This window comes from Callorhinus ursinus, unplaced genomic scaffold, assembly GCF_003265705.2.
Source record: "Callorhinus ursinus isolate GAN/ISIS: 27379988/994484 unplaced genomic scaffold, GSC_fseal_2.0 scaffold59, whole genome shotgun sequence".
Classification (NCBI taxonomy): Eukaryota; Metazoa; Chordata; class Mammalia; order Carnivora; family Otariidae; genus Callorhinus; species Callorhinus ursinus.
Window position 1 is genome coordinate 8,173,352 of NW_027397121.1, and position 17,653 is coordinate 8,191,004.

The window sequence follows — 17,653 nt, forward strand, 5'->3', positions numbered from 1 at the left end:
GATATACACTTTTAGCTATGAAATGAATAAACTCTAAAGATCTAATGTAGAACACGAAGACTATAGTTGATAATACTGCATTATATAATTGAAATTGTATAACTGAAATTTGCTGAGAATAGAACTTAAATACTCTTGCAAAAAATATATATAATGAGGTGATAGATGTGTCAATTAACTAGATGGGAGGAAATCTTATACAACATATATGTATATCAAATCGTCACAACGTACACTTTAAATATCTTACAGTTTTACTTGTCAATTATACCCCAAAAAGCTGAAAGAATAAAAAAGAAAAGAAAAAACACCACAAGTAGAACAAAGTAATAAAATTAAACACCAAAAATAATCAACTTTTTTTTATTTTGTTGAAAAAATTTAAACAAAAAAAAAGGGAACACAAGTGTAGGCATAAAAAAGGAACTTACCTATGGATACAATAAAAATTTTTAGAATCATAAAAAGAATGCACTAAACTAAATGGGAATACATTAAAAACAAATACTAATTTTTTAAAAAATATATGAATTACCAAAACTGACTCAAAAAGAAATATAAAACCCAAATATTGTTGATAATTACAAAATAAAATAAACAGTAAGTCAGAAAACTCTCTCACCTTAAAAGGTGTGCCTGGGTGGCTCAGATGGTTAAGCGTCCACCTTTGGCTCAGGTCATGATCTCAGGGTCCTGGGATCGAGCCCCGCATCAGGCTCCCTGCTCAGTGGGGAGTCTGCTTCTCCCTCTCCCTCTGCCCCTCTCGCCACTCATATTCTCTCTGTCTGTCTCTCAAATAAATAAATAAAATCTTAAAGAAAAAAAAAGCCCCAGACAAGATGGTTTTGCAGGGAAGGGTTGCCAAATTTTCAAGAAACAGATAATTCCTATATTTGGAACTGTTCCAAAGAAACAGTTTCAAAGAAACAGAAATGAAATCTATTTCAACTCAGGAATGGGAATTGAAGGGGGACACAAACCATGAGAGACTATGGACTCTGAGAAACAAACTGAAAGTTCTAGAAGGGAGGGGGGAGGGGGATGGGTTAGCCTGGTGATGGGTATTAAAGAGGGCACACACTGCATGCAGCACTGGGTGTTATACACAAACAATGAATCATGGAACACTACATCAAAAACTAATGATGTAATGTATGGTGATTAACATAACATAATAAAAATAAATAAATTTTTTTAAAAAGATTAAAAAAATCTACTTCAACTCATTTTATGATGTTATGATTCCTTGATTTCAAGGCAAGGCAAAGATTGTATAAGAAAAAAAAATGCATAGGGTCACCTGGGGGAGGCTCAGTCGGTTAAGCCTCTGCATTCTGCTCCAGCCATGATCCCGGAGTTCCAGGATCAAGTCCTGCATTGGGCTCCCCGCTCAGTGGGAAGCCTGCTTCTTCCTCTGCCCCTCACCCAGCCCGTGCTCTCTCTCTCTCTCACTCTTTCTCTCTCTCAAATAAAATCTTTTAAAATGCATATACATATTTTACTTAGAAACACAGATACAAAATTCCTAAACACATAGTGCAATGATACAGTGATCATAAACACAATGATACTGTATTTATTTTTAATGCCTCATAACCATGATAGAAATTATAGAAAACCTATCAATAAATTCACTAAATTCATAGATAAAAGGAGAAAAATGTATGATCATTTATAAAGATAAAGAAAACTTATAAGAATCAACACAGAATTCTAACCAAAACTCTTATTAGCAAGAAATAAAAACTTTCTTAAAAGGGAATAAATAAGAACTTCCTTAATCTACTAAAAGAGATCTATTCCTTTATCATTCTTAAGAATTCTAAAAATCAAAATTTTAGAAGCATTGCCACTCAAGTCAAAATCAAGAACAAGATTACTACTACCAATTTATACCAGCCTGTTCAATAAAGCAAAAACAAAACATATAAAGACACAAAGAGAAGGGAGAATTTGACATTATTTTCAGACTATGATTATGTGCATAAAAAACTACAAAACATGAATGAACTACTAATACTTAATACAAAGTCAGCAAAGTTGCTAGATACAAAAACAACAAACAAAACTTAAAACATCCTAATGCCAGCAATAACATTTTAGAAAATATAATTTGAAAACAAAATTTCACCATCCACTACAGGAACAAAATTTACAAATCTCCTAAGAATAAACTTCCAAAAAGTGTGTTGTCTTATAGAGAGAGCATGATAAATACTAGAAATCAAATGGAACACCTTGTTTTTAACTTAGCCAGCTCAGCGATTTTGCCTGAGCACTTGATATTACAGGAGATCAAAAAATCTTGTATCCTGAAATAAACTGAGAGAGAATATGAGGAGATGAGGCAGGTAGGGGAAGGGAAAGGAGAAGTAAGGAGGAAGAAAGGGTAGGAGGGAGGAAAGACAGGCCAGCCATCTAACTGGTCTTGTCTACTCTTAAATTGATCAATAGTTCAGCTTAGCACCGGACCCTAAAATAAAACCTTAAGCCCATTTGCTCTATATTGCTGACTCCCTAATGGAAATAATTTTAGTGTCAACTTTTACAATGTTGATATGGACACGTGTAGTGACTGTTGTCAATATATAATTATAAAGCAGAATTCATTTATTCACTAATGATAATAATGAGCAAACTGATTATAACTTTGTAGATTTTTCCCCTTATATTCCTGCTATGTCTTTTATTCTGTAAGCCAGTTCTTCTGAATCATGTCTCCCTGCAAGCATCACAACTTAGAGAGAGGGAGAGAAAGAGAGAAGAGAGCAAGCAAGAAAGAAAAATGTTTCTCAGTATTCACTTTGCCTCCAGTTTTTGACAATACCTTTTAAAAACATAATAAGACCTGAATAAATAGATAAACCATTTTCAAAGATAGGAAAATTCAACAACAATATAAATATTTATTATCCCCTCAGATATTTGCAAATGACACTACAGATAAAGGGCTGGTATCCAAGATCTATAAAGAACTTCTCAAACTCAACACCCAAAAAACAAATAAGCAAGTCAAAAAATGGGCAGAAGACATGAACAGACACTTCTTTAAAGAAGACATACAAATGGCTAACAGGCACATGAAAAAATGTTCATCATCATTAGCCATCAGGGAAATTCAAATCAAAACCACATTGAGATACCACCTTACACAAGTTAGAATGGCAAAAATGGACGGGAAAAGAAACAACAAATGTTGGAGAGGTTGTGGAGAAAGGAGAACCCTCTTATACTATTGGTGGGAATGCAAGTTGGTACAGCCACTTTGGAAAACAGTGCGGAGGTTCCTCAAAAATTTAAAAATAGAGCTACCCTATGACTCAGCAATTGCACTCCTGGGTATTTACCCCAAAGACACAGATGTAGTGAAAAGAAGGGCCATATGCACCCCAATGTTCATAGCAGCAATGTCTGCAATAGCCAAACTGTGGAAAGAGCCAAGATGCCCTTCAACAGATGAATGGATAAAGAAGATGTGGTCCATATATACAATGATTACTCAGCCATCAGAAAGGATGAACACCCAACTTTTACATCAACATGGTTGGGATTGGAGGAGATTATGCTAAGTGAAATAAGTCGAGCAGAGAAAATCAATTATCATATGGTTTCACTTATTTGTGGAACATAAGGAATAGCATGGAGGACATTAGGAGAAGGAAGGGAAAAATGAAGGGGGGGAAATCGGAGGGGGAGACGAACTGTGAGAGACTATGGACTCTGAGAAACAAACTGAGGGTTCTAGAGGGGAGGGGCCTGGGGGGATGGGTTAGCCCAGTAATGGTTATTAAGGAGGGCACGTATTGCATGGAGCACTGGATGTTGTATGAAAACAATGGATCGTGGATCACTACATCAAAAACTAATGTTGTATTGTATGGTGACTAACATAACATAATAAAATTTTTAAAAAAATGTTTATTCTCCCCTCAACCAATTTACAATTCAATAAAATTTAAATAAAAATCCCCAGCAGGACTTTTTGTGGATTTTGACAAATCAATTCTATAATTTATATAAAAAAGAAAAAAATTCAAGAATAAATAACATATTTATAAACATCAAGATCCCAAGAGGGAAGGCTCACCCTAGGTATTTCATTTGATTATCAGGTCCTTATAAAAAGAATACTGATTGAATGCATGTGGTCTTACCACAGGAATAAACTAATCAGTGTGGGTATGCTAACCAGTGGGGGTAAAGAGAAGTGGCATCAGCAAAATGGCAACAACAATATTTCTAGCACTTGTCTGATCCAGAAACATCAGTTTGAACAACTATCCATGTACAATAATACCTTCACAAGAGCCAAGGATTCCAGATGAGGAACTACAGAACCTGGGTAAAGCACAGAAATAAGAAAAGATCCCCTGAGGAAGGTAGGAGAGATAGATTCACATTACTCCTATCACCCCTCTTCCGTGCACAAGTGGCCTAGCACAGGGGGAGACACCTATGGGAGGAGAGTCCACAGCTCACTCTGGTATGCCCTGACCAACTCCTATGGCATCAGGCTCCTGATGAACTCCCAACTTAGGCAACTGTGGACAGAGGATCTAGGTCTGCCTATGCTGACCCAGGTCTCACTCCCTTCACCAAAGACTCAAGGACCAGGCCCACCACAGTGAACCCAGGCTCCAGGCTTGCCCCCACAGACCCATGTACCAGGCTGGTCTCCATGTACCCCAAAACAGGCCTACTTACCTCTGATCCAGGAACCAGACCTGCTTGCCCACCAAAACTCTAGCAACAAGCCTGCACATGGCATCACAAGAGGGCCTACCCAGAATCTTTTAATGACCTGAATGGTAGAGTTTTGCCTGCCAAATCCAGTCTTAAAAGACTGGAAGTAGTGCCCACTCCCTCAAATGCAGAGACATCACCACAAGACCATAACCATCATGAATAATCAAGAAAATATGACTCCATCAAAGAAAACTAATAAAAAATCCAATGACTGACCCTGAAGAAATGAAGATCTAAGGACTATTTGACAAAATATTCAGAATAACTCACTACTCTTTTTTTCTGTGTGGTTGAGTCTCTTATGGAACCTCTCTATTGAATTCTTCAGTTCAATGTTTTCTTCAGCTCTAAGATTTGTTTTTTTAATGGTTTCTATTTCTTTGTTCAATTTCTCATTCTGTTTATGCATTGTTTCCCTAATTTCCTTTAGTTGTCTACTTTATAGTTCACTGAATAGTGAACTAAAAGACAAGTTATTTGAAATCATCTAGTCAGAGGAGCAAAAAAAAAAGAAAAAGAATGAAAAAGGGTAAAGAAAGCCCACATGAATTATGCGACACAATTAAAAGAAAAAATCTGCATATTCTTGGAGTCCCAGGAAAAGAGGGGGAAAGGAACAGAAAGCTTATTTAAAGTAATAATGACAGAAAACTTCCCAATCTGGGAAGAAATTTGGAAATCCAAATCCTTGAAGTTAGTAAATCACCTCAAAATTTCAACTCAAAACACTTTTGTTCAAGGACATTAATTACAACTACCTAAAATCAAAAACTAAGAATATTAAAAGCAAGAGAAAAAAATAGTTACACAAAAAAGGGAAACCTCATAAGGCTTTAAGTTAATTTCTCAGCAGAAATCTTTCAGGCCAGGAGAGTAGATTGATATATTCAAAGTGCTGAAAGGAAAACACTGCAAACCACAAAGACAACCAAGCAAAGTTGTCCTTCAGGAATGGAGGAAAGAGAGACTTTCTCAAACAAACGAAAAATGAGGGAGTTCATCACCACTAGAGCTGACTTACAAGAAATTCTGAAAGGAATACTTTGAGGTGAAATAAAAAGCTGCTCATTAGTAATATGAAAATATATGACGTACTGGTAAAGTTAAACATATAGCCAAATTCAGAATATTCTATTACTGATATATGGTGGTGTGTTAATCACTTAAATCTAGTATAAAGGTTTAAATGACAAAAGTATTAAAAATAACTATAGCTACAATAATTTATTATGGATATGCAATATAAAGAAGTAAATTATGACATGAAAAACATAAAAATAGGGTGCCTGGGTGGCTCAGTCATTAAGTGTCTGCCTTTGGCTCAGGTCATGATCTCAGGGTCCTGGGATCGAGCCCCACGTTGGGCTCCCTGCTCGGCAGGAAGCCTACCTCTCCCCCTTCCACTCCCCCTGCTTGTGTTCCTGCTCTCGTTATCTCTCTCTCTGTCAAATAAATAAATAAATAAATAAATAAATAAATAAATAAATAAAATCTTTTAAAAAACACAAAAATATAGGAGAGGGAAATAAAAAGATAGAGTTTTTGTACAGGATTGAAAATATCAGCTTAAAATAGACAGCTATAAAATGTTTTATGTAATCCTCATGATAACCAACAAGGCAAAAACCTATAGGATATCTACAAAAGGTAAGGAGAAAGTGGGTCAAATCATACCACTTGGGAAAATCATCAATTCATAAAGAATGACAGCAAAAGAGGAATATAGGAAAAAGGGGCTAAAAAACATCCAAAAACCAGTAAGATGGCACTAGTAAATCCTTACTTATCAATAATTACTTTAAATATAAATGGATTAAATTCTTTAATCAAAAGGCAAAATGGATTACAAAACAAGACCCAAGTATATGCTACCAACAAGAAACTCAATTCACCTTTAAGGACACATTTAGGCTTATAGCGAAGGGATGACAACAACATTACATGCATGAGGAAATCAAAAGCGAGCACAGAGGTAGCTGTACTTATATCAGACAAAATAGACATTAAAGCAAAGACTGTAACAAGACAAAGAAGTTCATTATACAATTATAAAATGATCAATTCTTCAAAAGGATATAACAATCGTAAATATAGATGCACCCAACATTGGAGCAACTAAATATATTAAGCAAATACTAACAAATATGAAGGGAGAAATAAACAAAATTCAATAATAGTAGGGAAACTCAATACCTCACTTTCAACAATGGAAAGATCATATACAGACTGAAAATCAATAAGGAAACACTGGATTTGAAATATACCTTAGACCAACGAAGCTAACCGACATATACAGAACATTCCACCCAACAGCTGAATAAACATTCTCCTCAAGTGCACACACATATTCTCCAGAATGGATTATATTTTAGGTCACAACATAAGGCTTAGCAAATACAGAAGATTGAAATCATATCAAATACCTTTTCCAACCACAATGCTATGAAACTAGAAATCAGCACTAAGAGGAAAACAAGAAAATTCACAAAAGTGTGGACATTAAACAGTAGGCTGCTGGATGACCAATGGCTCACAGAAGAAAACAAAAGGCAAATAAAAAAATTTCTCAAAACAAAAAGTGGAAATACAACATACCAAAACTTATGACATACAGCAAAAGCAGTTCTCAGGGGAAGTTTTATAATGAAAAACACTTATTTAAGAAAACAACCCACAAACAACCTAACTTTATACCTCAAGGAATTACAAAAAGAACAAACTAAGCCAAACATAGCAGAAGGAAAGAAATAACAAAGATCAGGTCAGAAATAAATGAAATAGAGACCAGAAAAACAACAGAAAAGATAACGAAACTAAGAGCTGGTTTTTTGAAAAGATAAAAATTGACAAACTGTTAGAGTAAGTAAAAAAGAGAGAAGACTCAAATAAAATCAGAAATGAAACAGAAGCCATTACAACTGAAACCACAGAAACACAAAAGGTCATAAAAGACTACTATGAACACTTATATGTCAACAGCTAGAAAACCTAGAAGAGATGGATAAATTACTAGAAACATACAACCTACCAAGACTGAATCAGAAAGTAATAAAATTTGAACAGACCAATAATGTGTAAGGAGATTTAAATAGTAATCAAAACCTCCCAACAAAGAAATGCCCAACACCAGATAATTTCACTGTGAATTACATCAAACACATAAAAAGTGGTGACGCTAATCTCTGTCAAACTCTTCCCCCAAAAATAAAGTGGAGGAACACTTTCAAATTTATGAGGCCAGCATCAACTTTGTGATAAAGCCAAATAAAGACACCACAATAAAAGAAAACTACAGGGGTGCCTGGATGGCTCAGTCAGTTAAGCATCTGCCTTTGGTTCAGGTCATGATCCCAGGGTCCTGGGATCAAGACCCATGTAGGGCTCCCTGCTCAGTGGGGAGTCTGCTTCTCCCTCTGTCTCTGCCACTCCCTTCACTCGTGCTCATGCTCTCTCTCTCTCTGAAATACGTAAATAAAATCTTTAAAAAAGAAAAGTACAAACCAATATTCCTGGTGAATAAAGATGCAAAAAAATCTAAACAAAATACTAGTAAACATCACATTTACAAGATCATACACAACGCTAAAGTGGGATTTACCCCTGGATGGCTCAATACATGCAAATCAATAAATGTGCTAGATCACATTAATAGAATGAAAGATAAAAATCATAATCAGACAGTAAAAAGAAATCAAAGGCATCCAAATCGGCAAAGAGGAAGTCAAACTCTCACTCTTTGCAGATGATATTATACTGTATGTGGAAAACCCAAAAGACTCCACCCCAAAACTGCTAGAACTCATACAGGAATTCAGTAAAGTAGCAGGATATAAAATCAATGCACAGAAATCAGTGGCATTCCTATACACCAACAACAAGACAGAAGAAAGAGAAATTAAGGAGTCGATCCCATTTACAATTGCACCCAAAACCATAAGATACCTAGGAATAAATTTAACCAAGGAGGCAAAGGATCTGTACTCAGAAAACTATAAAATAGTCATGAAAGAAATTGAAGAAGACACAAAGAAATGGAAAAACGTTCCATGCTCATGGATTGGAAAAACAAACATTGTGAAGATGTCAGTGCTACCTAGAGCAATCTACACATTCAATGCAATCCATCAAAACACCATCCACCTTTTTCAAAGAAATGGAACAAAGAATCCTAAAATTGGTATGGAACCAGAAGAGACCCCGAATAGCCAGAGGAATCTTGAAAAAGAAAAGCAAAGCTGGCAGCATCACAATTCCGGACCTCTAGTTCTATTACAAAGCTGTCATCATCAAGACAGTATGGTACTGGCACAAAAACAGACACATAGATCAATGGAACAGAATCGAGAGCCCAGAAATGGACCCTCAACTCTATGGTCAACTAATTTTGACAAAGCAGGAAAGAATGTCCAATGGCAAAAAGACAGTCTCTTCAACAAATGGTGTTGGGAAAATTGGACAGCCACATGCAGAAGAATGAAACTGGACCATTTCCTTACACCACACACAAAAATAGACTCCAAATGGTTGAAAGACCTAAACGTGAGACAGGAGTCCATCAAAATCCTAAAAGAGAACACAGGCAGCAACCTCTTCCACCTCACCTGCAGCAACTTCTTCCTAGAAACATTGCCAAAGGCAAGGGAAGTAAGGGCAAAAATGAACTATTGGGATTTCATCAAGATAAAAAGCTTTTGCCCAGCAAAAGAAACAGTCAACAAAACCAAAAGACAACTGACAGAATGCGAGAAAATATGTGCAAATGACATATCAGATAAAGGACTAGTATCCAAAATCTATAAAGAACTTATCAAACTCAACACGCAAAGAACAAATAATCCAATCAAGAAATGGGCAGAAGACATGAACAGACATTTTTCCAAAGAAGACATCCAAATGGCCAACAGACACATGAAAAAGTGCTCAACATCTCTCGGCATCAGGGAAATCCAAATCAAAACCTCAATGAGATACCACCTCACACCAGTCAGTATGGCTAAAATTAACAAGTCAGGGAACCACAGATGTTGGCGGGGATGTGGAGAAAGGGGAACCCTCCTACACTCTTGGTGGGAATGCAAGCTGGTGCAACCACTCTGGAAAACAGTATGGAGGTTCCTCAAAAAGTTGAAAATAGAGCTCCCATACGATCCAGCAATTGCACTACTGGGTATTTACCCCAAAGATACAAATGTAGGGATCCGAAGGGGTACGTGCATCCCAATGTTTATAGCAGCAATGTCCACAATAGCCAAACTGTGGAAAGAACCAAGATGTCCATTGACAGATGAATGGATAAAGAAGAGGTGGTATATATACACAATGGAATATTATGCAGCCATCAAAAGGAATGAGATCTTGCCATTTGCAACAACATGGATGGAACTGGAAGGTGTTATGCTAAGTGAAATAAGTCAAGCAGAGAAAAACATGTATCATATGACCTCACTGCTATGAGGAATTCTTAATCTCAGGAAACAAACTGAGGATTGCTGGAGTGGTGGGGGGTGGGAGGGATTGGGTGGCTAGGTGATAGACATTGGGGAGGGTATGTGCTATGGTGAGTACTGTGAATTGTACAAGACTGATGAATCACGGATCTGTACTTCTGAAACAAATAATGCAATATATGTTAAGAAAAAAAAAAGAAGATAGCAGGAGGGGAAGAATGAAGGGGAGTAAGTTGGAGGGGGAGACGAACCATGAGAGACGATGGACTCTGAAAAACAAACTGAGGGTTCTAGAGGGGAGGGGGTGGGGGGATGGGTTAGCCTGGTGATAGGTATTAAAGAGGGCACATTCTGCATGGAGCACTGGGTGTTATGCACAAACAATGAATCATGGAACACTACATCAAAAACTAATGATGTAATGTATGGTGATCAACATAACAATAAAAAATTATTTTAAAAAATCATATGATCATCTCAATATATGCAAAAAAAAGCATCTGACAAAATTCATAATAAAAATTCTCAACAAATTAGATGTAAAAGGAATATACCTCAACATAATAAAGCCCATATGTGAAAAACTCACAGCTAACATCATACTCTATAACAAAAGGTTAAAAGCTTTTCCTTTAATATCAGGAACAAGGCAAGGGTGCACACTCTCACCACTCCTATTCAATATGGTACTGGAAGTCCTGGCCAGAGTAATTAGCTAAGGATAAGAAATTAAAGGCATTCAGATCGGAAAGGAAGAAGCAAAACTCTCTCTGCATGCATGTGATATGATTTTATACATAGAAATTCTTAAAGATTCCACCAAAAATCTGTTAGAACTAATAAATTCAGTAGAGTTGCTGGATACAAAATACACACAAAAAATAAATTGCATTTCTATATACTAGCAATGAAACATCTGAAAAAAAATGAAGCAATCTCATTTACAATAGCATCAAAAACAATGAAATACTTAGGGATAAATTTAACTAAGAATGTGAAAGATCTGTACACTGAAAATTATAGGACATTGATGAAAAAAACTTGAAGAAGACACAAATAAGGGTGCCTGGGTGGCTCAGTTGGTTAAGCATCTGCCTTTGGCTCAGGTCATGATCTCAGGGTCCTGGGATCTAGCTCTGTGTCAGCCCCCTGCTCAGCGAAGAATCTGCTTCTCCCTCTCTCTCTGCCATGCCCCACCCCTGCTTGTGTTCTCTCTCTCTCAAATAAATACAATCTTTTAAAAAAAAATGAAGACACAAGTAAATGGAAAGATATTCCATGGATTGGAAGAATTAATATTGTTAAAAGTCCATACTACCCAAAACTGTCTTATAGAGTTAGTGCAATTCCTATCAAATGTCCAATGGTATTGTTCATAGAAACAGAAAACACAATTCTAAAATTTGTATGGTCCACAAAAGACTGAATAACCAAAGCCATCCTGAGCAAGAAAAACAAAGCTGGAGGCATCACATTTCATCCACTCTATTACAAAGCTATAGTAATCAAAATAGTATGTTAGTGGCATAAAACAGACATATAGACCAATGGAATAGAATTGAGAGCCCAGAAATAAACCCGTTCATAGTCATGTAACACTTGACAAGGGAGCCAAGAAAATTATAGTATCTTCAATACATGATGCTGGGAAAAAACATATTCACAAGCAAAAGAATGAAATTAGACTCCTATCTTACTCCACTCACAAAAATAAACTCAAAATGGATAAGCTTGAAAACTGTAAAATTCTTAGGAAAAACTCCTTAACACTCAACAAAATAAAAAGGTGGAACTACACCAAACTAAAAGGCTACTGTATAGCAAAAGAAATGATCCACAAAATGAAAAGGCAACCTATGGAATTAGAAAAAATATCTGCAAACCCCCATCTGTTAAGTTCATTTCATACATCTATCCCATATATTATGCATATGAAACTCATCAACTCAATAGCAAAAAATCTGATTTAAAAATGAGCAGCAGAACTGAATTGACATTTTTTCAAAGAAGACAATACAGTGACCGACAGGTACATGAAAAAATGTTCAACATCACTGGGAAATGCAAATCAAAACTACAATGAGATATTACCTCACATCTGTTATAAAGGCTATTACCATAAAGAGAAGAAAAAAGTGTTGGTGAGGCAATGGAGAAAAGGGAACCATGTCCACTGTTGGTGAGTGCACACTATGAGGTTCCTCAAAAATTAAAAATAGAACTACGATATGATCCAGCAAACCTACATCTGAATATTTATGTGAAGGAAATAAAATCACTGTCTCAAACAGAAATCTGTACCCCTATGCTCACTGTAGCATCATTTACAATAGCTAAGACATAGAAAAAATCTCACTGCCTGTCAATGGATAAAAGGGTGTATATACATATACATTCACACACACAATGAATGGGTACATATATAGATAACACAATGAAATATTATTCAGTCATAAAGAAAGGAAATCCTGCCTTTGGTGACATCAATGGACCTTGAGAGCATTATGCTAAATGAGATATGCAGACAGAGAAAGATAAATGTTCTCCCCTATATGTAGAATCAAAAATATCTGAATTCAGAACTAGAGAATAGAACGGTGGTTGCCAGAGGCTGGGGTGGGGTGGGAGAAATAGGGAGATGTTGATCAGAGGGTACCTACTTCCACCTACAAGATGAATAAGTTCTAGAGATCTAATGTATAGCATGGTGACTAAAATTAACATTACTGTACTGTATATTTGAAAATTGTAAGAAGATCTTAAATGTTATCACCACACACACACACACACACACACACACACAATGGTAAATATGTGAGAGACTAGACGTGTTAATTAACCTTATTGTGGTAATCATACTACAGTATATACATGTATTAAATCACCACATTGTATACCTTAAACTTACATGTTACATGTCAATAATATATAATATAATGTCAATAATATATAATATAAATGAAGTTTATATATTATAAAATCAGAAGCCAGAGACAGATCCTTATATAGAAGAATAAATTTATGACTCAGATAAGGAGGAGACTTTCTTTTAAAACACCCAGAAAACAAGTAACATAAATGCTAACTAACAAAAATTCAAAATTTTATTGACCAAACACACTACAAATAAGGATAAAAGACAAGAGGCAGTCAGACTAAGAGAAAATATTTGCAGTGTGCATAACTATCAGTGTTATCAGCATTAACAATATAAATACAATCTCACAATCAGTAAGAAAAATAAATTAAATGATTTAAGGATAAGAATAAACAGTTCACAAAATAGAGAAACTGAATGCTAATAAACATAGGTTGCCAAATCTCATTAATGATTAAAAAAAACAACATAAACATGAGATACTACTTTTCTCAAAATATATTGGCCAAAATTTTAAAGCTTGACAAGATCAAATATTTATTAAAATACGTGGTAAAGGGGCACCTGGGTGGCACAGTTGGTTGAGCATCAGACTCTTGGTTTCCATTCAGGTCATGACGTCAGGATTGTGAGATCGAGCCCCAAGTCAGGCTCTGTGCCCAGTGTGGAGTCTGTTTAAGACTCTCTCTCCCTCTGCACTCTCTCTCTCTCAAATAAATAAGTAAATCTTGGATTCTACTTCTGGGTATAAACATTAAAGTCTTACATTTGTACATAAAATGTCATGTACAAAGATGTTTATCCTGACATTTAAAAATCAGAAATAAATCAACATACATAAACTCATAAGATAGAATAATATATAGCAGTTTAACATGAACTAACTCTAAATGTCTGTGTATATAATTGAGAAAAGATCTCCATAGTGTTGAGTGAAACAAGCCAGATGCAAAATATTTCCTGATACAAACTGATATTAAAAGATGACACATAATAATAAAAAATAAGTATTTCAGAGAATTGAATAACAATTTATGTATCAGTGTTTTTTAAAAAGATGATACTTATGCAAATTAAAGCAAAAAATATTGGAACCCACCATATTGCTTAAGGATCCACATATATATCAAAGTACTTTTAAAAATTACTGGATACACACTGGAATGCTTAATTGAGGGAAGAAAATGAACCTGGGATTGGTGATTCAAAGGGATTTTAGACATCTCTTTATTATTTTTTTTCTTAGAAGAAAAATTGGGAATATGACAAACATTACATTATAGGTAGTATGATTATTGATTTCTGAGATATTATTTTTTTACAATATCTCAAAAAGAAAGCAAATAAAACAATAATACTGTGAAGCCCTAAGAATCCATCGCAACATTTGGTATGGTCACCAGTGCATCCACCTGCAAAAGATCCAGCCTCTCTTGCAATGCACCCTGTTCCTTCAAGCTCTGAGAATCTCTAAGGGAGTGATGACACATTCTCATCCACTAGTCTACCAGAACAAACATCTGGTTCCTCTTATTTTATTCACTGTCCATGAGGTTATTTGAAGGAACCCCACTTACTTCCATGAGGGATGCCCTTCTTTGTCAAGGCTCTGCTTCTGAAAAAAACTACTGATCTTCAAAATGACTTGGGGTGCTGGGTTCCATGAAGAATGAAATTTTCATACTTTGCACTGATACTTATAATCTGAGCCCCAAATTAGCACAGCTTGAGTTCAGTCTCATAATACTACTTCAGTGAAATTGCTGCTTAGTCAACTGTGAACAAGAATACACACACACACACACACACACACATTCCTCCACACTCAAGGAACAGTTTTCACCATTAACGCAACCGAAATTCATACTTAGAAAACAATAATTTCCTTCTTTGTGGGTTTTCTCATTCTTACATGTAGTTTGATTACTCAGAGTCATAGTGTATCAGATACCTCTTTTTCAAATCTTACTTTGTCATCTGATCTCTTCTTTGCTTTTTCACACCTGGCTCTTTCTAGTGATTCCCTAGAACAAAAGAACAAGCTGCCCCAAAAGTGTATTAATTATTTTACCTCTTGCTAGATTAAAAAAAAAAACCTCCTTATAACTTTGAAATTATTTTTCCTAGCCTGATCAAGTTTTCAAAATCTCACAGCTAAAAATTTTCCAGGACTTAGGCACAAAATGTCATAGCGCTGTGAATTGTGCAAGACTGTTGAATCACAGATCTGTACTTCTGAAACAAATAATGCAACATATGTTAAGAAAAAGAAAAAGAAGAAGATAGCAGGAGGGGAAGAATGAAGGGGAGTAAGTCAGAGGGGGAGACGAACCATGAGAGATGATGGACTCTGAAAAACAAACTGAAGGTCTAGAGGGGAGGAGGGTAGGGGGATGGGTTAGCCTGGTGATGGGTATTAAAGAGGGCACATTCTGCATGGAGCACTGGGTGTTATGCACAAACAATGAATCATGGAACACTACATCAAAAACTAATGATGTAATATATTGTGATTAACATAACAATAAAAAAATTTTTTAAAAAAGCAAGATGCTACAATGCACTATCAAAAACCTGCTTTAAATATAAAAATATATAGACTAAAACCTGCTTTAAAAAAATGTCATATGATCACCCCTCTCCCAGCAATCTCTTTTGCTCACCCTCATGCTCTTGTAACAGAGATCATTGCATGCCTTCATATACCCCATACCTGTTTCACCTTTATATAACGCACAAAATCTCCCTAATGGGTGCTTGAAGAGAACAGAGGGAAAGGAGGAGCACTCTGATGCTGGTGAGAGTAGGGAGAATTTTTTCCAGTAAACATTTGTTAAGTGCCTGCTCTTGCAGAGGCCATGCTAAGTGTGGGGTTCGATGAAGCTCTCACTAAAGGGAGTGACAGAGTGGGCAAATCAAGTAAGGAATCTTGGTGAGGACTGCAGAGATGGAGTTTGTGGGTGCAGACTGGAAAAGTAAAATGACAAAGGAGGACCAAGAAAGTAGCTCAACTAAAATAGGTTGGAATATAATACATTTCCTTACTTCACATAATCAGGGATCTAGAGGAAAAGGTAAAGTGAGCCTCATCACTAGCTCCGGATCCTTCCTTCCAGAACATTCCCAAGGCAAAGAGATCCCTGCTTAATCATCCTTTTCACTATTGTTCAGTGTGTGATGCTCATCCAGGAATGGCATCAGTGAAAATGTGTTTCTGTTTCATCAATCACACTAATTTGTTTGTCTTTTTTATCAAAGCAAGACCTGAGAAATCTAAGAGTAAGTTCCATGTTTCTCTCAATTATATTGTTATCATTGGTTTTTTTATGGTATTAGTGGCCCTTTTGTGCTCTGTTGTAGTGTGAATATACCAAGACTTAAGATTTGTATTTCTGACTCTGTAGTTTATTAATATTTTCAGCATTTCTCGCCTTTTAACTTCTTGTTTCTCTATTCCTAGCTCCAGTAGTTTGTTCCATTTTCAACTATCAGGGTCCATTTGGAGGTTATAACTGAAACTAATTGGTACTTAATGTGGTATTATAATAATAAATAATATTTATTCAGTAATTACAATGTACCAGGTGCTGTACTCAGAACTTTATACATGCATATACATTATATCAGATATTATTCCTATTACAAAGAGAATAAAAGAGTGAGACTAGGTAACTTGCCCATGATCCCACAATTATGAGCAGCAGAGATTGGGAATCAAATCCAGGCTCTAAAAGTCCAGCAGTGCCTCCATCCCAATCAAATGGTGAGAAATATGGTCACCCAGCCCTAAGGTATCTATGTTTATAGAGAAAAGAGAAAACTTTCTAAAATTAACATAATGAACAGTAATTAGCAAAACAAGAATCATAGTAATGATCATGATAAACCAATAAATCATTCCAAAGAAGTGATGGGAAGAGAGGAATAATAAGAAGAAAACAAAGTGTAAGTGACATAAAAATCGTACCAGTCAATGTTTGAATCAGCAGAGAGAAAACAGGAGGAAGAAATAGCATCTCCAATGATTCCATTCTTAACCTTTTCTTCCAAAAAGGAATCCAAATTAAGAGGACATTTGCAGAACAATCTGAAGATATTCATTCTCAAATCATATTGAATTGATTCTAAATACAACATTTGGTGGTCTCTCCAAGTCTTATTTCTGAAACTTCCAGCATAAAGTTTGAGAAGTAACTCTGCTGTTCATCCAGAAATCTTTCACTCACTTACTTATTTGATTTCTTTTTTGCAGCAAGACAAGAAGAACCAAGTAAGTTCTATATCTATTCATCAATTCTGGGGTTGGTTCCTACACTAGTTATATCCTTTTCTGAACATGAAAGACCTTAACATTCAAATTTTTCAACTTTGTCTCTCTTGTTTTTATATTAAATAACTTCCTCTAAAGTAACTGAGGAATTATTTTAGAAAGTAAAAAACCCACAAATGGCAAATCAAATACTGAGCTGGCTAAAGTTGACCTGGAATTAGAAATAATGCTTCTGAACATTTGTTGTAAATTGTCACCTATGGGAAACTATGCTAGCTGTAACTACTTTACTAGAGTTTATAAATGCTTTTG

The 17,653-nt window shown here is 35.6% G+C and overlaps 1 protein-coding gene across 1 annotated transcript in view; it reads left to right on the top strand.

Moving 5' to 3' along the window:
• TSBP1 (testis expressed basic protein 1) overlaps positions 1 to 17,653 on the top strand; it is a 113,631-nt gene that overhangs the window by 67,466 nt on the left and 28,512 nt on the right. The window contains exons 16-17 of the mRNA XM_073884787.1: positions 16,330 to 16,350; positions 17,324 to 17,341. Coding sequence (XP_073740888.1) covers positions 16,330 to 16,350; positions 17,324 to 17,341 — 39 coding nt within the window. The remainder of the gene's footprint in view (positions 1 to 16,329; positions 16,351 to 17,323; positions 17,342 to 17,653) is intronic.